At 39.9% G+C, this 22448-nt stretch overlaps 1 protein-coding gene across 1 annotated transcript in view; it reads left to right on the top strand.

The window, feature by feature from the left end:
• foxred1 (FAD-dependent oxidoreductase domain containing 1) overlaps window positions 1-22448 on the top strand; it is a 103826-nt gene that overhangs the window by 68594 nt on the left and 12784 nt on the right. The window contains exons 9-10 of the mRNA XM_042086220.1: window positions 16005-16134; window positions 16205-16309. Coding sequence (XP_041942154.1) covers window positions 16005-16134; window positions 16205-16309 — 235 coding nt within the window. The remainder of the gene's footprint in view (window positions 1-16004; window positions 16135-16204; window positions 16310-22448) is intronic.

Genomic DNA, 22448 nt, shown 5'->3' with positions numbered 1-22448 from the left:
TGTCAATGTCAAAACAGCTTGTCACATCGAGATACATAGTATCTCCATTGCAGCAGATCTAACTACGTTATGCTAGTCCATTTAATTGGGGACGCATTTGAGCGTGGGAGAGAGGGCGATGGCAACAGTAGTTCCCACTACTGACCATTTATAAACTGTGAGAGGGCACAGCACTATTTGAGTGGAGCTGGCAAAGAGTCTTAAAGTGACAGTGCACCATTTATAAATTAATTAAACAGCATCAAATTAACAGTATTTCTTAAAAAAATAATTTTCTACAACAAAATAATTTTGTCAATAATACAAAACATTATTATTATTATTATTATTATTATTAGTATTATTATTATTATGACCGCCGCGCAGCGAAGCCATATAGGTTTAGTCAGATTTTTTCTTTTTTTTTTTTCCTTTTTCGCATGTCCAAATTTCCGTCAAGGATTCCTGGGACACTGAAAGACCGGGGTAGACGAAACTTGGTGGGCATGTAACCCCATATGGATAGCATGGAACCATCGTTTTTCGTTTTGATCTGTAGCCCCCCCCCGCTGGACTGCACCCCCCGAAAGGAGGGTAGGGCAGACACAGTTTTCTGTGAATATCTAGAGAACCGTAAGGTTTAAGAGGACCATTTTTTTTTGTATGTTAATCTCAAGGGGCCATGTCAACCCATTCCATAACCACTCATTTCATGTATAGCGCCACCTAGTTAAACACAAAAAAGTAAAAAAAATGAGGTGATGTAATCGCAGATATCTGTGACCTAACATAGTCAAAACTGCACGAAATTGGAAGTGTAGGATCATTATGACACCCTTTGAATGCACGCCAAGCCGTCCGTGGAATTCCGTTCATGGGGGGCCACACAATAAATTAATTTATGTTACTATACACCAACTGGCCTGTAGGTGGCCGTAGACAGTTTTCTGTGAATATCTCGAGAACCGTAGGGCTTAGGAGGTCCACCTTTTTTTGTATGTTGGTCTTAAGGGGGCATGTCAACCCATCCCATTACCACTTATTTCATGTATAGCCCACCCTAGTTAAAAATTAAAAAGCAAAAAATGAGGTGTTTTCATCACAATATCTCTGGCTGACATGGTCAAAACTGCACGAAATTGAAAGTTTAGGATCATTATGACACCCTCCGAATGCATGCCAAGTTTTGTGAACTTTCGTTCATGGGGGGCCTTACAATAAAATAATTTATGTGTACATTTAGTGACCGTACACCAACAAGGATTCCCGGGACACTGAAAGACCGGGGTACACGAAACTTGGTGGGCATGTAACCCCACATGGATAGCATGGAACCATCATTTTTTGTTTTGATCTGTAGCCCCCCCGCTGTACTGGACCCCCCGAAAGGAGGGTAGGGCAGACACAGTTTTCTGTGAATATCTTGAGAACCATAGGGCCTAGGATGACCAATTTTTTCTGTATGTTTGCCTCCAGGGGTAATTTTAACCCATTCCATGTGCACACATGTGCATAAACAGATACACATGCACACACATACATTCACAGTAATCATACGTATGACACATACTCACACAGTAGACATATGTACGCATGCATGCACATGCACAAACACACATACGCAGGCAAACACACAAGCACGCACACACACACACACACACACACACACATAAACATGTACACGCACACATGCACACAATTCAAGAATTTCTCAGAATTATGAACAGGCAAGATGGGGGTGGGGTTGTATAAAATGAATTTTACATGTGAAATCTATGAACTAATCATGTTTTGGTACTTGTTGTCTAGCAGATACCAGTGAGAATTGAGTGTGGATAATGCAATTTAGTGAGACAGTTAGAATCATATAGGCCTTTCAGCGTGATTTATTTTTGTGGAAAAAATGTGCTGGACTGGGCGGCGGTCATATTTTGTACCGCTCGGCGGTACATCTAGTTATTATTATTATTTGTGTGTGGCCCGCTGGCCAATTTTCAAAACCCAATGTGGCCCTTCAGTCAAAAAGTTTGGACACCCCTGGACTAAACGATTACAGTAAACTCATGAACAAGAAGCAGAGCTTAAGTGGCTAATGGGGAGCGTTGGGAGGATTCCAGGTGGGCTGTTAACGTTTTCCCAAATATTAACAAAGTAGCACGCACAAAACATTTGTTTGGAAGTTGTTTGGAAGTTTGGAAGTCGCAGTCAAATCTATATTTGCAGTAATTTAGGGGAGTAAATGTGAGGGGAAGAATTTGGGTGAGCCAGATAGCAAGTCCAATATGTTTAGGGAAAAAATATTTTTGTCACTAAAATTAATTAATAATCGTGATAAATAATCGTGATCTCAATATTGATCAAAATAATCGTGATGATCATTTTGGCCATAATCGTGCAGCCCTACTATATGCTCAGAGAAGTTAAGTCGGTCATCAATTACAACGCCCAAGTTTCGTGCCGATCTAGTTGGGGTCAGAGAAGTTGAGTCAAGCTGGATGTTAATCTGTTGGGGAATAGCTGTTTTAGCTGAGAGATTAAGCTGAAGGTGCCGATCTTTCATCCAGGCTGAAATATCCTTAGAAATCCGGTGGGAAAGACAGGTAAAGTTGAGTGTCGTCTGCATAACAGTGATAGTCAAATCCATGTAAGGGTCCTAATACTGATCCCTGAGGCACACCTGTGGTGAGGTCAAGAGACTTAGACACCTGTCCCTGCCAAGACACGTTGAAAGAACGCCCTTTAAGGCGAGACACTACAGGTGAATAGGGTAACATTTTTAACAAGCACATATCACTATGAAACTTCCCCAGTTGATTACTTACATTAATATGAGAAAAAAATGTATTACAAGTTTGCTGTAATTTAATGTTTACATATGAAAATTAGGCATTATCTAATTAAATATGCGCTAATTTGCATACATACAAGGCACGAAACCTGAGCATTGGATACAGCCAAGTTCAAAATTATGTTTTCATTGTGTTCAGATATTAGATGGGAAAACATTTACAGAGGGATTTATGAATATCTACTTTTGTTATCCTGTAAATCAGAAAATTATGTCACTAGCCCTAAAAAAATTGCTTTTTTCCATGTTTTTAGGCATAAAATGTCATGTAAGTCAGGCTAGGAATAATATATCAACAAACCCCTCTGTAGAAATCTTCATTGTTCATTCTTCAAACATGTTATGTTTTGGACCACGGTCGCGGGAGTGCATGCAAGGTTAGAATGCTAACTTTTGCTGAATTTAGGAGAAATATACAGGCGCGAGTAGACACAATATAATGAAATAAACAACTAAATGTGTAAATCGGACTTTTTTGTTGTAGTAGTGTGATAGAATACATGCCAAGGTAACATACTAGCTCAAAATCTCGAAATTGACCAGTGCATGAAAAAACGATGTTTTCACCTGCCGTGTCTCGCCTTAAGGTAAGATTTAAACCAGTCAAGAGCTTTTCCAGAAATTCCTAGTTCAGATAGTATAGATACAGTGGGCAGTGCTTTGACTTGGCCAGCTTCACTCGCAGTCCGCGCGTGGGATCACGCGGGATCACGCGGTATCACGCGACTTTAATTTGTATTTTTCCAGTGAGACGCAGCAACAACCCAAACAACCGGTAGATGTCTCAAGTGAGCAGGGTGTCTCGTAAAAAGAAATGGAGCCTGGAAAACCCTACACAGACTTCACTACAGACTTTAGCAGACTGGTTTAGAAATAATTTAATAGCCAGAAATATGCCTGCCCTGCCCTAATAAAGAAATATTTGGTTAACTGCGAGTGAATCCCGTTTGCAGCCGTAGAAAAAACGCAGGACAAATTAAACATTCTGGTTTTCTCAGAGTGCAACGATAATAGACAGACATCATTTGGACAAAATATAGAGCATATTAACCTCCGTTGCTCAGCCAAATGCCTTCCTGTTACGTCCTGTTATCACGGAGTTACAGGCGATAAACGATTTTTGATGGTCACAACAAAGTTTACTTCATTAGCGGTTTATTTTTTTTTTTGATTATTAAAGAGTGTTTTTCATTTAAAGGTTTGACTTCGTGCTTATTCAGTAGAGCATTTAGTGCTCTCCCCAATCCCAGACGTTCACATTGCATGTTTGTTTGTAATGGGTGCAACCGCGAGAGGCTATGCGTTTGATGGCAATGAGTTGTTAACAGACATGAACCAAGACATATTAGCCCAGCAGCAATCTAGGGACTGTTCGTTATTTATTGAAGGGGGCACCGGAGGAATTTTGAGTGCTTCAGTTGCAAGCATGACCCTCTCTTGCCTGCTAGAAATTGTTCAATGACCCTCCGACAGAATTGTTAAAAAAGACATGACCCTCCCCTGCCAATTGTCGCTGTCTTCCGCCCGCGCCACAGCCACACACTGTGATAACGTTCTTACATCAATCTTTCCCGTGAGCTTGCATGCTACCAGTCCTTCCTTTTCAAATGTTTTGCGCCTGTTTGCACAATTTCACAAATAATCATATGTGATTAATAATATGACAAATAATCCCAAATAAGACCGAAACAATGCATGCCAACTTTTTCCGTGTTTATCACATATTTTAACTTTCCCCCGCTGTCTTGCCGTTTTAATGTTTTCCCGTAGAATATCCCATATTTTAATACTCTCATAACAGCCCTGCCATCGGGCCTGTCTCTGTGTTGCCCTGTTGTTAACCTATTTAAGTTTAACGGCGTGATTGTCGTGAGAGCACGATTCATTGGCACTTGCATGTTCGGCCTTATGTCTACGTGCGCACCTGAGGCTACTCAGCTACAAGAGAAAGAATTTCCCCTGTTTGTATGTTCACTGCAAGTTGGCCTACCATAACTTACCAACTCTGCACTGTAGACCCTAACTGGCTATTTATATTTTTCTGTGAAATAAGCAAATGTATTTGTTCAACTTTATGAAGCAGAATTACGCATAGGCTACTTGGAACATAATACATTTAACAAAGGACAGATGTATGTTGCTAGTGACAAAATATTAACTTTCAGTGTTTTACGATGTCTTTGTCATGGGGAAGTGTTGAAAAGTCCCCCATGCATTTATTCTAGGTTACTGTCAGTGACTGACGCGAGAGAAGCGGGGTCTGTGTTGTGTTGCGTTGCGTTAATTTATTTTCATTGGGCATACCGTGCCGTGCTGTCCACAGCTCTTCAGTTCTGACAAAGCCAAAATTACTCCTTTTGAAACAATGAGTGCAGGAAGCGCGTTTGTATGGTTATATTGCTTGACGGGGGGGATCCCAAGCAGCTTTCAGCCATCTACTTTGAGAACATTTCAATTCACCCGACACTAATATATAATATATATATAATATATAATAATAATTAATAATTAAACTATTTCGGCATAGCCTATAAAGCAGTTTAATTAAATGGAATGTTAGTTGTAAACAAACAAGCTACTTGGTGAGGCTTGGCCTCACAGATGCGCTCGTGCCTCTTAGATGGCAGGAAAAATCTTCACGATAGGCCTATTAACCACCCGATTCACGTTGGCTGGGACCAGACATTTGTGCCCATCCGGCCCTGCCCCCAACAAATCACACCTTCCCACCTCTGACAGCTTAAAAGAAGTCAAGAGGACTCCTTACTCACAGACCTATTCACAAACCTGCAGCATTTTGCCGTGTTTTGAAATCCTATGCAGCTAGGAGCTTCCAATCGTGAGGAAGCAACTTTGCATTGTAGGCATAACTAACATGCAATAACGCCGCCAACAACAACCAAAAGGCTAATCATTGTCAGCATGTAAATTAAATGTAACATTATTGTGAATCAAATTAAAATGTTCTCTTTTGCAAACATAGGCATAGTAACAGAATAATTTAATAATGTTACAAAGATACTACATCAATCCGTATGTTTCATTAGGCTACTAGGCTGTTTTGCCTTGATTCATTTAGGCTAGGCCTTTTTATTCAGGGCCGTATTCACAAAGAATTTTAAGGCTAAATGTAGCTCCTACCTGGCGAATTTAGGAGCAACTCCTAAAAATAATGGGCGTTTCACTCCTAACTTTAGGACTCTTTAGTTTAAGTTTAAACCTAAACTAAAGTAAACCTAAACTTTCACAAAAAGTAGTTCACAAAGCATTTTAGACCTAAAAGTAGCACCTCTGGGACAGCTTAAGTCGAGAGGACTCCTAACTCACTAAGACCTATTCATAAACAGCTTTTTTGTGGCATTTTACGTTGCGATGTTTTGAAATGCGTAGCCTATGCGCAACAGGAGCTTCCAATCGCGAGGGAACAATTTTTCATTCATAAAAGGGATGCAATAACGCCACCAACAACAACCAAAACTACTCATTGTTCACATGTAAATGAAATGTAAACTTTCATTGTGAATCAAATTAAAATGTTCTCCTCTTTGCAAACGTAGCCTAGGCATATGGTGACAGATTAATTTAATAATGTTGCAAAGGTAGGCTACTGCATCAATCCATAGGCCTATGTTTCATTAGGCTACTAGGCTATTTGTTTGGCCTTACTCTTTATTCATTTAGGCTAGGCCTTTTTATTCAGTTATTAATCATCTTCCGTCCTTCGCACTACTTGTGTAGCGCACGCATTCTCCGACCTGTCACCTGTCACTCATCATCGGAAGAGAGGTGTTTGGAATTCCCGCGTTACAATCGTCAGCCAATCAAGGTGGTCACTTCAGTCAAGCTCGTGCATGAGTAATGACGTCATCCATAGCCACGAAGACTCACTCCTAGTTTAGGAGTTGTCTGAAAGGCTTTGTGAATAACTTTTAAGAGAAAACTCCAAGACCTGTCACCTGTCACTCATCATCGTAAGGGAGGTGTTTGGAATCATGCCCGTGTTACAATCATCAGCCAATCAAGGTGGTCACGCTTGCCCATTTACCCAAATTAATGGTCGAATATTACTGATGATCATTGTTATTTAAGAACATGCAGTGTGCGTAGGGTACCAAAAACATCTTGCTCGTAAAAAAGCATCATAACGCACATTCTGGCGGGTCTGTTATTTACTGTAGACTGAGCAAACCACAGAATCATTCATTCATTCATTCATTCAACCTTTATTTATTCTCTCAGGGTCATTGAGGGAAGCCCTCATTTTCAATGAGGCCGAGATTACAGAAGCGAAGCAAAGCGCTCCACAAACAAGACAACATTCGAGGCCTTCTGTTGAAGAATTTTATATAAAGCCTGCGCTAACAGTAATCCTCCTGCCCCTGATAGGCCTACCACAGCTGTGGATAGTGTGGAATGTTCAAGTAATAACACAATCCAATGTGTGTCTCAATTGTCCCCCGCTGACCACCTCACACATTTCTCTAGATTTTGCAACGAACTTACATGACACAATGCCATAAAATATGCCAGTTTTAGGACACAGAATAATGTTTGTAATGATACCAGGTAGGCCTACGTTTAACAGTAACAAGTGTAATGAGCTATTCATTGTCGAAGGTGCATGGTGAATTGAAATTCTTACTTTGGAAAACAAACATTTGCCGATATCATCGCCGATCATCAGAATATTGCAACAGATTCTGTGTTCTGGACTGCAGGTAACTTGTTAAGCCAGTGGTTCTCAAACTTTTATTTCATTCCCCACTTTGATCAAGGGGCATTACTGATGATAGTGGAGATAACGTGTTATCCCGAGGCTTTTGCAAGTCAGCATCTTCGACGGTAGTCTATTAAAAATATACGTTTTCGATGTCCCAAACGGAGAGCCATACTTTATTGTTTTTAACGATCTCTATGCTACTCACAAAAATGTAGGCAAAATTATTGTGATTACGAGCCAGTGGTTTTCAAACATTATGCGTGACTCGGACATCTAACTAAATGCAACAGGCTCATATCGTCCTCGCATTCGCAAAATGAGGACCAGTGTTTTGTCAAATTGCAAATAGCTATTCGTTTTAAAAAAAAATTTATGATAGTATGAAGTGCTTTTTGTATAGGCTACTATCTTAATCTTGGAATATGGGGAGGTAAGTGGCGCGTCTGCAGTCAGCCAAATATGAATGTAATTCTGTGGCATAAAGCAGATGTATTTGTCTATTGTACAGAAAAATAAAAATGACATGTCAAGCAGTCAATGAAAGTGGTACTAAAGCTTCACGCAGCTTCACGCCCCGTAATGCGCGACTGAAGTGGCCATTTGAAAGCGATGCCCACTGTAGGAGAATGTCATGGTTAACAGTATCAAAGGCTGCATATAAATCTAGTAGAATTAATACTGATGACTGAGCAGAGGACTTAGCTACTCTCAATGCTTCAGTCACAGACAGAAGAGCAGTTTCAGTAGAATGACCACTCTTGAAACCAGACTGCATAGGGTCTAGTAGATTATTCTGATGAAGAAAGTCACAAACTTGGTTGAAGACCACTTTCTCCAAAACCTTTGACATGAAAGGAAGAAGGGAGACAGGTCTGTAGTTCTTCACCTCAGTTGGATTAAGTGTACTTTTCTTTAGCAGAGGTGTAACCCTAGCCTGTTTAAAAGAATAAGGAACTATTCCAGAACTGAGTGAAGCATTAAATACGGGTGAGATAGACTGTAGAAGAGTGGACGGGACAGGATCTAATGGGCATGTTGTTGGACGACTTCGCTGAGAGACTGCTTCCTCATCAAGAGGAGAGAAAGAGTCCAATGATGCGGTCATACTAACACAAGGCAAATCCCTCCTTATAGGAGCATCAAACTGAGTACTTATTTTTATTTAGCAACTTTTTCAGTGAAAAATGTTGCAAAGTCATCTGCTGACAGTGAAGTAGTTGATGGTGGTGGTGAAGGATTGAGAAGAGATTTGAAAGTAGAAAAGAGTTTTCTACTGTCAGTGGCGCTCTCAATCTTGCTTTGATAGAATGCCTTTTTTGCAAGTGTAACAGTGGATGAAAAGGATGACAGCAAAGACTGGTAGTTACTAAGATAATTTCCATCTCTGGATTTACGCCATTTCCACCCAGCAGCTCTAAGTTCTTTTCGTACTGAGACTATACTGTTCATCAGCCATGGATGACGAGGTTTAGAACGAGTAGGTCTTGAGGAAAGATGACATGCTGCATTCAGACAAGATGCCAGTGTAGAGCAGAGAGTCTCTGTAGCGTCATTAACCTCAAGTGCCAAGAATGAGCTAGGAGTAGGTAAAGCAGATATTACTAATGTTGCAAAATGGTCGCTTGAGAGGCTTCTGAGATTACGCCGGAACGAAATTGTCAGAGGAGGAGCTGCTGAGTTATCCAGGAGACGCACAGAGAATCTGATAAAGTGATGATCCGATATGTAATGGATTAACCAAAACGTTGTCTGTATTACAGTTACGTACCAGAATTAAATCAAGATCTTTACCAGCCTTGTGAGTAGGAGGACTGTGGACATGTGTGATATTAAATGAGGAGAGTAAGGAAAGGAAGTCAATTGAAGACGAGTTATCCAAATGAATATTAAAATCGCCAAGGATTAATAATGGGCATGCATCCATTGGAATAGCAGACAGAATGTCCAACTCATTCACAAAGTTCCCAAGTTGTCCTGGAGGGCGATAAATAACCACCAAGTATAATTGGTATGGCTCAGTTATCATGATGGCATGATATTCAAACGAGTTGTGGACCTGAGCAGGCAGCAACTGTGTAAACCTCCAATCATCAGAGACGAGAAAGCCTGTCTCGCCTCCTCTACAAACGACTGGTATGCGAAAAAGCATAATTGGTCGACAACGCTGCAGGTGTGGCAGTATTCTCTGGCCTAATCCATGTCTCTGTAAGCGCAAGCAATTGAAGCGATAACTGTGAGGCCAGAGCAGGAATGAAGTCCGCTTTATTCACTGCAGATTGGCAATTCCACAACCCTACAGAAAAAGTAGGACAAGCCTGCTGAACGGATTGTTGCCTTTCAACATCAGTGCGCTTATTAACCTGACTGGATACAGGGATATGTTGAAGGCACATTATTAGAAGGATTGTCAGCTAACAAGACAAGGTGAGATAAGAGTGAAACTTATCTGAGAGGTGCCTTGCTTGTGTCCGTCGCAGGTAGACTCGATTCGTCTTGACACGAGTAAGTCTTCACACGAGGACGGCTGCACACGAGCGCTGGCGCTCCAGCACAGCCACTTTAAATGCTAGTCCTAACTGATCACGCGGAAAACCACCCCCTCTAAAAACTCACGCCACCAAGGCCAGTCTAAGCGCAATTAAACAGACAGCCGTAATGAAAACAATATCAACTACCACTACCCACCAAAGATTCTAGAGCGGAGGAAGATAGATCAGTTACGTCATAGGTATGAAGTACGTTCTGAGCCTGACAGGGCGCCATTTTAATAAGCTCAGCGCAAAATTTCATATACAGTTCCAATTATGAGCCCACCTGAACAGCTGTTTTTAACGTTACCAGCTGTTTTTTTTTTTCTTTCTCAGTAATGAACTGCAAGAACTGACAGTGTGAAAGGCCCGATTGATCTTTTTCCAAGGTTACACTAAATAAGGAGAGGTAAATAGGCCTATTATTTAGACAGAAGTAGCTATTGCACTGGTAAATAGATACTTAAATAAATGCAAATGGTAGGCCTAGGCTAAACACAACCGTGCTTGACACTAGGCTATTGTATCGTTTCCATGCAGTAAAAAACTCCCAAATTGTCCTGCTTGCCTATGTAAAATGCATATGACCACAGAAGTTCGTTTTCAAAAATCATTAGCCTATTTACAGGCTGCAGCCAACTTAAAACACGTCCAGATGAATCTTACCGTTGGACTTAATTTGTGCAATTATATGTTAAAACAATTTGCTTGAGTTATAAAATAGCTGTAGTCCTATTATTTAGGCCTACTCATCTAGGCCTATTGTAAATCCTCAAATTATGGCAGGGGTCTTTTCTTTACTTATAGGCTGCGTACGCACATGCCTTTATTTAATTAAGCATTATTTACTTTTTATTATAGGCTGCGCAATTGTGCATCTTAAGCCTCTCGCAAGCTCAAAAGAGGGCAGCACGCGACTGATCTTGAGAGCGACGTGAGACCCGTAGCGCTCTAGAATCTTTGCTACCCACTACGGCTAATAACTAGTTTACCAACTTGTAACTATGACAACTACATAAACAAATCCCTTAACAACACAAGACTCCCATACAATTACTATAAAACTTACAGCAAGTACGGACGCAGCTCCAGAAAAAAAACGAGTTGAGTTCAGTAAAGCTAACGTTAAGAATCTACTTAGTCCAGCTACACTTAAAAACACCACCCCCTCTAAAAAATCTAAGCGCAATTAAACAGACAGCCGTAATGAAAACAATAATTAATCAAAGAAATAGACTTAATGTAGGAATGCACACAGATATATTCCAACAGGTAATGGTGTAGGCCTATCTGACGAAGACCTGAGTGGTTGGAACGTCGTACTTGTACACTGGGCGCAAAGAAGACTATCCTCAAATTTTTCCCTTTGCAACTGTCAAAGAAATTCCATGAACACGGGAAGGTCTAGGGTAGCCTTTACTGTACATCAGATGGCCTAAAGATTAGGCCCCTCTGCATAGTATTCAGTGATTTGCATGCAGTAATTTCAACACTGACCTAGCCTAGTTTGGCTATTTAAAGCTACTTTATTGCCAAAACACAACACAATGTAAATGAACTATAACAAACAATAAAGGACTTAATCACACAAAGTAGGCCTACTATTTTACTGACTAAAAAATAATACTTATGTAGGAAGTTTAGAAGTTTAGAACCCAGAATTGACCTGCACACTACAAAAGTGCACCGAATTCAACACAAATGACTCAATAGACTTGGAGGAGGTACAAGTCTTTTCTTTTCCAGATATCTTAGGATTTCGCAATAGTATCTTTTCAGTATCGAGCATCGTGATATTTATGGCAGGTATCGTATCAAAGTCATCATTTTGGTATCGTGACAACACTAATTTAGTTTATTATCAATATCTGTAGTTTCATTACTTCTAGGCATAATTCTAATTGCAGATGGCTTGCCTAAACTTTAAAAGTTAAAATGCCTTGCCTTGGAACTGCCCGGTAATCTTATCTATATTATCTATCTAACTCTTATCTAGCTTTCAACTTAATACAATGTGCTCTCAAATGCTTCAGTACATTTTATGTCTTCCCCTTAATTAACATGTTATATATTCTGGTGTTACTAGCCTACTATGGTGCTACTAGCCTAAATGCCTTAAATGCCTACTAGCGCTGGAAGTATTTTGATTCCCAGCGCTAGTAGGCATTTTAGTAGGCAACAGCAACTAGGCTATGCGCAAAACATTAGACAGTATGCACATTTAATCTGAAAAGGCAAGTTATTCAACTCACACAGAATCTGACCAAACGTCCTGGTTTAACCGGGACAGCTCCGATTTTGAGTTGCGTGTCCTGAGTCAAAAGCCTGTTGGAATGCTAAAATGTCCCGGTTTACACCAATCACTATTAAAGTGTGGTCTTATTATAGCCCGATCATTAACCCGATCATTAACTAAACCCATGTATAAAGACTATAGCCTAAAGTGCGTATGATTTCAAAAATGTGTGTGTGTGCGCGTGTGTCAGTCAGTCGTAACAGCATACTGCATGTTAATCTTTGCAACCAACCTTACAGTATATCTCTGTAAACATGTAAACATTGTTGCAATGCCACACATTTTTTTCATTGTGAGATTACAATATATCACCAACAGATTGTTTTTTATACCGGTTTTTAGTCAACTTTAGCAGAGGTGCCAATAATTCTGGAGAGTACTGTAGCTATACATTACTAATATATTAATTAAGCTTAACCAACTTTATTGTAAGGGTCCTATGAGGATTGGTTCATATTGTGATTGGCAGAAGCACAGTTTAATAACTATTAGTTAAATAATATGTCATTAACTTGTATGCTAACAAATAGTTTGTAAATAAACATTTAACATTTAAATGATGTAAGAAATAACTGTTAATTAGTGACAAAAAGACATTTAGTTAACTATTAACAAATATTAATACAATATTTTTAAAGTTAATAGATTGTTTTCTATTTGTTAAAACATTAACATACAGACATACATGTTTATGCAAACAACTATTATTTAATTAATGATGAAAAAACTATTAACTTGTGCCAAATAGATATTTTAGTAACAATTAACAAATATTAACAAAGGGTTAGGTAATGCTATTTATTATGGCACCTTATTATAAAGTGTTACCAATATTTTCTCTATTTGCCTACCAGTATATGATGTTTACATGAAGGAAACATCCCAAAACAATGGCACCCATATAATTGCTGATGTTTTGTATTTTTCTCATGCAAGCATCATACCATATGTGATGTGAGCTCACTTTCTTTATTACAGCACCTCTAGAGGCTAAATGAGACCACTTTCCTTGCATGTCCTCACAATCAGCTAATATGTCACTGTACCAAGTTTGGACTTCATACATCGAAGAGTTGCTGAGATACGAGCCCACTTCCTGTATTACAGTGCCCCCTATAGTGGCCAAATGATGCCAATTTCCTACTGTGTCCTCACAATCAGATACGAAGTCCCTGTACCAAGTTTGGACTTCATACATTAAAGCGTCTCCGAGATGTTAGCCCACTTCCTGTTTTGCGGCTTCATCGCCATATTTGATTGGCTGTCATGGGCCAATTAAGTGGAATTTGAAAAATCTGACAAGTATGGTTTGTGCGGCTCGGTCTGAAGATCATCTCCGCCAAGTTCCGTGAAAATCAGAAGAGTAGAGTTTCGTAGAGTTTGGACTAAATCCAATATGGCGGAGGTCCAATATGATGGAAAGTGACGGGATAGGGGTCGATGAACTCGGGATGGTCCAAGGATTCAGACGCTACCTCAATTGTGAAAATCAGACAAAAGAGTCAAGGATCACGCGCATGAACGCATGTCCAACATTGAACTGCAGGTGGCGCTAGAGCATTCAATGTATATGCATAAGAATTGCTGTGAGTGATTGGGACAGTGTCCTGACTAATAGTATCGAGTTTTGTATATTAACTCAAAGCGTCTTCGATATGTTAGTCCACTTCCTGTTTGGCAGCTTCGTCACCATATTTGATTGGCTGTCACGGGCAAACAAACTTGAAATTGAAAAATCTGGCAAGTATCGTTTGTGTGGCTCGGTCAGAAAATCATCTCCGCCAAGTTCCTTGAAAATCGGATGAAATTTGTAACTGCTGAAACTTTTCATAGAGTTTGTATTAAACCCAATATGGCGGAGGTCCAATATGGCGGAAAGTGATGGGATAGGGGTCGATGAACTCGGGATGGTCCAAGGATTCAGATGCTACCTCAATTGTGAAAATCAGACAAAAGAGTCAAGGATCACACGCATGACTGCATGTCCAACATTGAACTGGTGGTGGCGCTAGAGCGTTCAATATATATACATAAAAATTGCTGTGAGTGATTGAGAAAGTGTCCTGACTAATGTTATCGAGTTTTGCTGTGTTAACTCAAAGCGTCACGGAGATATTAGTCCACTTCCTGTTTGGCGGCTTCGTCGCCATATTTGATTGGCTGCCAATGGCAAACAAAAATGAAATTGAAAAATCTGGCAAGTATCATTTGTGCGGCTCGGGCAGAAGATCATCTCCGCCAAGTTCCGTGAAAATCAGATGAAATTTGTGACCACTGAAACTTTTCGTAGAGTTTGGACTAAATCCAATATGGCGGAGGTCCAATACGGTGGAAAGTGACGTAATAGGAGTCATTGAACTCAGGTTGGTCCATGGATTCCAGCAGTGCCTGATTTCTGATAATCGGATGCACCGTTCAATGGTCTCATGCATGAATGCAATCTAGTTTTGACCCATTGGTGGCGTTAGAGTGTTGGGCATAGAGTTCTGTAAATTGGTGAAAGTGATCATGGGACGGTCCTGAATCAGTGCGCCGAATTTCATAACTTTCAACCCAGCGGTTCAATTTTCGGCCTAATTTTGACCCGTTGGTGGCGCTAGACGGCTGGGTTTAGAGATCCGCAAATGAGCGTGAGTGGTCAGTGGAGAGTCCCGAAACTTTCTGCCAAATTTCAGCACTTTTTACCAAGGTGTTCTATTGGCTGCCATACACTCCAATGGCAGAATAATAATAGGAAAAGCTAGTAACTCAACGGGGTGCCTTTGCAGGCCCCCAATTATCCGGCGGGTTTTCACATAGATCTCCGTTTCTCAAGATCACTGAATACTGTCGGTACGGAAAAAATTGCTCAAGTTACAAAAACTAGCTCAAGTTACTACAGCCAGCAGCAAATGCAGCCTGGCAGCTACAGCGCTACACTCTGGGGGCATGTACATGGGTTGCCTTCTCTATCAAGTTATTAAATTAGGCTGCAAATTATGCTTACTGCATGTTTATTTATAAGCTGGAATGGTGTTTTTCTCTGCTATGAAGGCATGTAATTGTTTTTTTTTTCTACAGGAATAGCATGTTTGAATGAGCACTGCACTAGTATACTAAAAACAATGATTGAGTCATTTTCTTAAAAGTTACCCTTAGTATGTGGTAAGTGTGATAAAAACAAAGGAAGAAGAAATGTGTGTTAGTTTTTCTTCCAGACACAAGAAAAGTACTATAACTGGGGAATCATCCATACATTGTTTTCTTACTGACAATGTGGTGTATTATCAGTTTGCAAAGGCTAGTGTCAAAGTAACGTTAGTAATCCCTGAACAATGCGATTGGTTAGGCTGGATTTCAAAGTTAACGCAAAGTCTACGTCCATTATGATGCTATGATTGAAAGTGATGAGTCATCTTGAGTGATCTTGATGAGTGATTTCACAATGTGAAAGATGTTTTAGATGTTTCTCCTAAATCTTAGCCTTAAGATGTTTTGTGAATATGTTAATGACCATTTGTACAAGTGTGGTCAGTGCCACAAATTCTTCATGCATGTATGATTAATTTTATAATTACATACAATGAAAATATTTAATATCTTTGAGGTTGTACTGTATATGCTCCTGTCTAATGTTTGCTATTGTGTTTTTAGATACATCTATGTAGTACACTGTCCACACGGACCAGGAATGGACACCCCTTTCTTAGTTGATTACTCAGGAGTATACCTCAGAAGGGAGGGACTTGGAGGGAACTACATCACTGGACTGTCTCCCGATGAGGTGAATAAATAGTTCTAATTTTGTAGGTGTGTGTGGTGTTGGTTAGATGTAAATAATCTTGCTCTTTCAGGTAGAAGAGCCAAACTCTACAAACCTTGATGTTGACCATGATTTCTTCCATGAAAAAATCTGGCCAAACTTGGCCCATCGTGTTCCTGCTTTTGAATGTTTAAAGGTAAGCCTTTTTTGCCCATTTTACAAAAAAGTAAGTTTGGTCTAACCGTCCACCGCCCCCCCCCCACCCCCCTTTTTTCCACTTGCCACTTTGCACCCCCACTCACACCACACACAGGTACACCCCTCTCCCCTCTCACATACACACACCATTTCACTATACCCCCAAACACACACACACGCGTATGAACATGCGCACATACTCAGGAGCGAACACACGCACACACTCAGGAGCAAACACACACACGCACGCACGCACACACACACACACACACACACATACAGAGAGAATCGCACACTCTCACTGTAGCACACACACATACAGGTACTCAGTGACGGCTCCTGAAAAAATTCTCAGGGAAGGCAATTTTTCGATCCACCCACTGGATTAGCCGGTTGAAGATGTAGCGGTTCTTGCTCACCTCATTATTATGGCGACAGACAGCTAGCCAGTATCCCTCATCCAGTTGAGGGGAAATGTTCACTCTACCGAAAGCAGAAAATCTCCAACAGCTATCCATATGGGTCTTCGACAGTTCATCTTTTCAGAGAGATGGTGCTTCTGTTACACCAGTCGCTGTCCAAACAGTGCTATCTGCCGAACCGCCTTCAGGGTGAAAGAGTAGGCAGGGGTAGCAGAAGACTACATTAGCTACGCTGCAGCCTGCTAGCCAGGTTTTTCGTCTGCACCAATTTATGGAAAATCCTCGGGTGTAGGACTTTCTCTCCTTAATAGAAACCTGTTGAATGTTTAAATTAGGTCTGGGAGGTCTTAAATGTTTTGTTGCCAATTTATTGTGATTCGTTCACCGATTAAAAGGAAGTTCTTTCAAAGAGACAATCGAGTTGCACTGAACGCTAGCCATCTTGACAATATGTGACTTGATTGAAGCTGCTACCTGCTCTTTTCTTAGTTACATACGTATGAAGAAAGTGCATTAGTGCAAGCTCTCCTGGAACCCATAGAGATTGTATTGAAAGCTCTGATATTTGAAAAAAATGGTCTATGAGAGACTTCTGTGCGATTTTCAACCTGACTGAAATCGCCCCAAAAGGGATGGGACCATTTGAAGCACGACTTTAGCCTGATTGGACAGTGCCATTTAATGGCAGATCACATGTCTAGAGCACTGATAATGACTGTTGCCGTGATAGAATTGGTTAGAAAAAAAATCCCTCCTTTTCCCGTTTGGCAGTGTGTCGCCCATATCACCCTAATGAACACACTGCCCCTGCAGGTACCCCCTCCTCACACACACACACCATAACAACCCCCGCTCCCAGACACACACACACTACACACCATTACACCATTCTACAGCATTGTGACAGAATTTGATAACTAGTTCACCAATTTTGTATGTAATGACTCAAGCAATGAAGACTATTAGTTTTATTGGGAATGACTATTCAAGTCAAGTCAAGTCAAGTTTATTTATATAGCACATTTCATACACAGAGGTCATTCAATGTGCTTTACATAAACAAAACCAAACAATAATAACAAATAAAAGCATAGAAGGGCAATATAGTCAAAGAATAGTTAAAAGGTAAAGATCATAATAAAAAGAAAACATAAAACACAAGGTAAAATCATTTAAAAATAAAGAATAATTAGTAAGCAAAAACAAAGGCAAAAGTAGTAAAAAAAAGTAATAAAAGACAAAGTAGAATAATTATCAAGGCAGATTCAGAATTTGTAACTTGGCACAGTTAGCAGAAAGCATCTGAGAACAGTTTGGTCTTAAGTCTAGATTTAAAACTGGCTACAGTTGGGGCCTTTTTAATGTCATCCGAAAGTTGGTTCCACAGCTGAGCCGCATAGCAGCTAAAAGCTGCTTCACCATGTTTAGTTCTAACTGTAGGTTTTACTAGCAGGTTTTTCACCTGGGACCTGAGAGGACGAGAAGGTGTGTACTGCTGAAGCATGTCTGACAAGTATTTAGGTCCTGCTCCATTTACTGATTTATAAACAAGCAATAGTGCTTTAAAGTCAATTCTGTGACTTACTGGAAGCCAGTGCAAGGACTTAAGAATTGGAGTAATGTGGTCAGTTCTTTTAGTTTTTGTTAGAGTCCTAGCTGCTGCATTTTGTATCACCTGAAGCTGTTTAATAGTCTTTTTAGGAAGGCCTGTGAACAGTCCATTGCAGTAATCAACCCTGCTGGAGATAAATGCATGAATGAGTTTTTCTAAGTCATGTTTTGACATCAGCCCTCTGAGTTTGGCAATATTTTTGAGGTGGTAAAAAGCTGATTTAGTTATCGCTTTCATATGGCTGTTGAAATTTAGATCACTGTCAATTAATACACCAAGATTTTTAACAGTATCCTTTGCCTTCAACCCTTTTGTGTCAAGGAGAGTGGCAACCCTAAGTCTTTCCTCATTTTTACCAAATATAATTACTTCAGTTTTTTCTTTGTTCAGCTGAAGAAAATTTTGAGACATCCAGGTGTTGATTTGTTCTATACACTGACACATAGATTCAAGAGGACCATAGTCGTTTGGTGATAGAGCTAAGTAAATTTGTGTGTCATCTGCATAGCTATGATATGAAATCAAATTATTGAATGATTTGTCCAAGTGGGAGCATATAGAGGTTGAATAATAGTGGCCCCAAGATCGACCCCTGGGGAACACCACAGGTCAAGGACGTTGGTGTTGAGGTACAGTTTCCGATGGCAACAAAGAAGCTCCTTTCTTGTAGATATGATTTTAGCCAGCTGATAACTATGCCTGTAAATCCAACCCAGTGTTCTAGTCTGTGTAGTAAAATATTGTGATCAACAGTGTCAAATGCTGCACTTAAGGTCCAGTAGCACTAGGACTGATGTTTTACCTGAATCTGTGTTGAGGCGTATGTCATTGGAAACTTTAATGAGAGCTGTTTCAGTGCTGTGATTTGCCCGAAAACCAGACTGAAAGTAATCAAAATACCCATTTGATGTTAGGAAGGTGGTTAATTGATTAAAGATTACTTTTTCAATAATTTTGCCAATAAAAGGTAGATTGGATATGGGCCTGTAATTGTTTAGCATGGAGGCATCCAGGTTATTCTTCTTGAGAAGTGGCTTTACAACAGCTGTTTTCAGTGACTTAGGAAAAGTGCCAGACAGCAGTGATACATGTACAATTTGAAGGACGTCCGCCGCTATGAGGTGAAAAACAGTTTTGAAGAAATTGGTAGGCAGAGTGTCTAAGACACATGTGGAAGAGCTGAGATTCTGTACCGTTTTTTCAAGTGTTTCGTAGTCTATCAAGCTGAACTCTGACATCAAGTTTAGTTTCCCTCTGTTTGTTGCTGGAAGTTCAGGTTGTTGAATTTGTAATTGATCAGATATGTTGAGTCTGATTTTGTCAATTTTACCTTTAAAAAAAGATGAAAACTCATTGCATTTATTAGTTGAGAGAAGTTCAGGCGCTAATTGTGAGGGGGGATTTGTTAACTTATCAACAGTTGAAAATAGAATATGAGTGTTATTTGAACTTCTATTGATAATGTTAGAAAAGAAAGACTGTCTTGCTTTGCATATTTCAGAGTTATATGTGCGGAGCATCTCTTTATGGATTTCATAGTGGATCTGAAGTTTGTATTTACGCCATTTTCTTTCAGTCTTCCTACACTCTCTTTTTAGAAGTTTAACTGCTGATTCAGAAGATTCAGCATCCATAAGTATAGTTCATTTTGACTGACATGACAAAGCAACTGATACATGTCCAAAAGCATTTGCAATTTGTTCAGAGGAAGGAGAAATTGCTACTATGATGTGCACAAATGACTAAACGTTGTGGAGGTTGAACTAATAGTTATGAGAATTTTCATTCTGATCTGAGAAAAGCAGCAAAGTGACTGAGAAAAACTGTAAGGTAGATAGATAAACCCCCTTTGGTTTCAGCCAAAAATATTGGTGGGGACAATTTTGTCAAATATTGATTGGCACTAGTTACCATGGTCCCCATCTAAACCTATGCCCATGCTTATGAAAGTATTTTGGTTTAATCAAGTCTTTACCATTAACATACATAGGGCCCTAAACTAAAATAACGGGTAAAGTGCAAAGTTACTCCATAAGCAAAGTGTCTTGCACATGAACTAAAGCTATCGTGTGGCATTTTAAAAAGGCGGTGGGTAGAGTATCTAGTGTGCAAGTGGAGGAGGTGAGACTTTGTACTGTTTTATTAAGAGTTTCAGTATTGATAAAACTGAAGTTAGACATCAGGTTTAATGCTTCTGTAGTTATTGGTTGTGGTTGCTGAGTGATATGTGTTTGAGATATTATGTTCAGTCTGATTTGATGGTGGAGATGAGCTTGGGTCCTAGTTGGGGGGAGGGGGGGTCAGTTTTTCCACTGTCGAGAACAGGATTGTTACATTACATTACATTTAGCAGACACTTCTTGACCAAAGTGACTTACATATGTCAGCTATATTAAAAGGGATCACACTGTCCCCGGAGCAACTTGGGGTTAAGTGCCTTGCTCAAGGGCACAACAGTGGAAGCCGGGAATTGAACCGACAACTTTCAGGCTACTGCATGCTAGCCTAGCTCCTTAACCATTACACTACCACCGCCCACTACACTACACTTGTTGTATTTATTTATACACTTGTTGTATTTATTTATTTATTTATTTATTATGTATTTTAGCATTAGTGCAGGACTAGGATGATGAGATTGTCTGTTACTGTGATATATGGCTGTACACAGTGGTTGTGCTTTCCCCACATGTGCTCAAACAGGTATAGTGCAGGGGAGCATGTCCAAGGAATGTGTATTGTTGCATGTCTTACTGATAATGTATGGGGGGGGGGGCGTTTGTCTGTAAGTTTTTTTCCTTCACTGTCTTGGATGCTGTAACAAAGCAAATTTCTCCTTTGGGATACAATTAAAGGATTATCTTATCTTATCTTATCTTATCTTATCTTATCTTATCTTAGGACTCAAGCATTGTTCATGTTCCGGTTTATGATGTTAGAGAGGAACAATTGTCTTGCTTTACCCGTTTTAGTATTAAAATTTCAAAGCATCTCCTTGTATAGTCTCTAGACTGTTCCCATCATGTCATTTTTATCAGAGGGAGAGTAATGCCTGACTTCAGAATATGGAACCAATTCATGACTAGTAAGTACATACTGCATAGATATTACTGATGATAATGTGCTTGCTGCTAAGGGACCAGTTTCCACTTTAGAATGGGAACCAATCACTAAGTTGTTAAGTGCTGTTTGACACAGCAACCTGGGCAGTGAAGTGCAGGGAGGTTGAGCCATATACTTGCTTATTCTACAATTGTTCTCCCATTATTTGGAATTTATTTAGACAGTATACTAGTGGGTTATACCAGAGACTTTCTTATGAGGAGACACAGCACTCCAAAAGTCCTCCATAGAAATGCATTGGGTTAGCTTGTAACAACAATATGGCAGTTGTCTACGCATATCACACCCCTTCTGCGGCAAAACGTCGACATGTGAATACATTGAGCCAATCGTGCTGTGTTGTGAATACATTGATCCAATAATGTGGTGTGTTGTGAAGACATCGTGCCAATCATGTGTTGTGATCTCGCCGCTGGAGCAAGATTGATGTCGTGAAGCCTTGCGCAGGCGCATTTCTACCAAAATAGATGCCCGATAAGTGCCCAAAAAGCGTTGCAATATGGCCGCCGAGTGGAGGGACTTGCCTATAAGGACTTTGGTTATACATATTCTCTTTTGGTATTTACTACTAATTAGTAAGTAAAGATCAAGGCTTACTAGGTCATTATTAAGATTATATCAAGAACAAAGGCCTAATTTGTCATGAACAAGACATTTGTGAATACACGCCTAACAAATGATTAATGTTGCCTAACACATGCCTTAGAGGTCACTAATACAGGAATTAATTAGGTATGTATCAGTGGCTAACATGTGGACCTTAAAATAAAATGTTACCAAACTTGGGTCTGGAAATTTGCATATCTGAAATGTCAGGGTGGTACAACTGCATTCATAGAACGTTTATGTTGAAGTGAAGAGGGAAAAGAGTAAACAGGATAGTGCCTCATCCCCAAGTGACCTTGAGAGTCTGCTGAGTGAAAAGTTACAGCTGAGTGTAAATCTTCCTCAAATATTGATAAAACAAATAGCTACTTAGT

This window comes from Alosa sapidissima, chromosome 3, assembly GCF_018492685.1.
Source record: "Alosa sapidissima isolate fAloSap1 chromosome 3, fAloSap1.pri, whole genome shotgun sequence".
In the NCBI taxonomy this organism is placed as follows: Eukaryota; Metazoa; Chordata; class Actinopteri; order Clupeiformes; family Clupeidae; genus Alosa; species Alosa sapidissima.
Note: the sequence above shows the minus strand (reverse complement) of the source record. Positions and strands in the feature narration are given on the sequence as shown.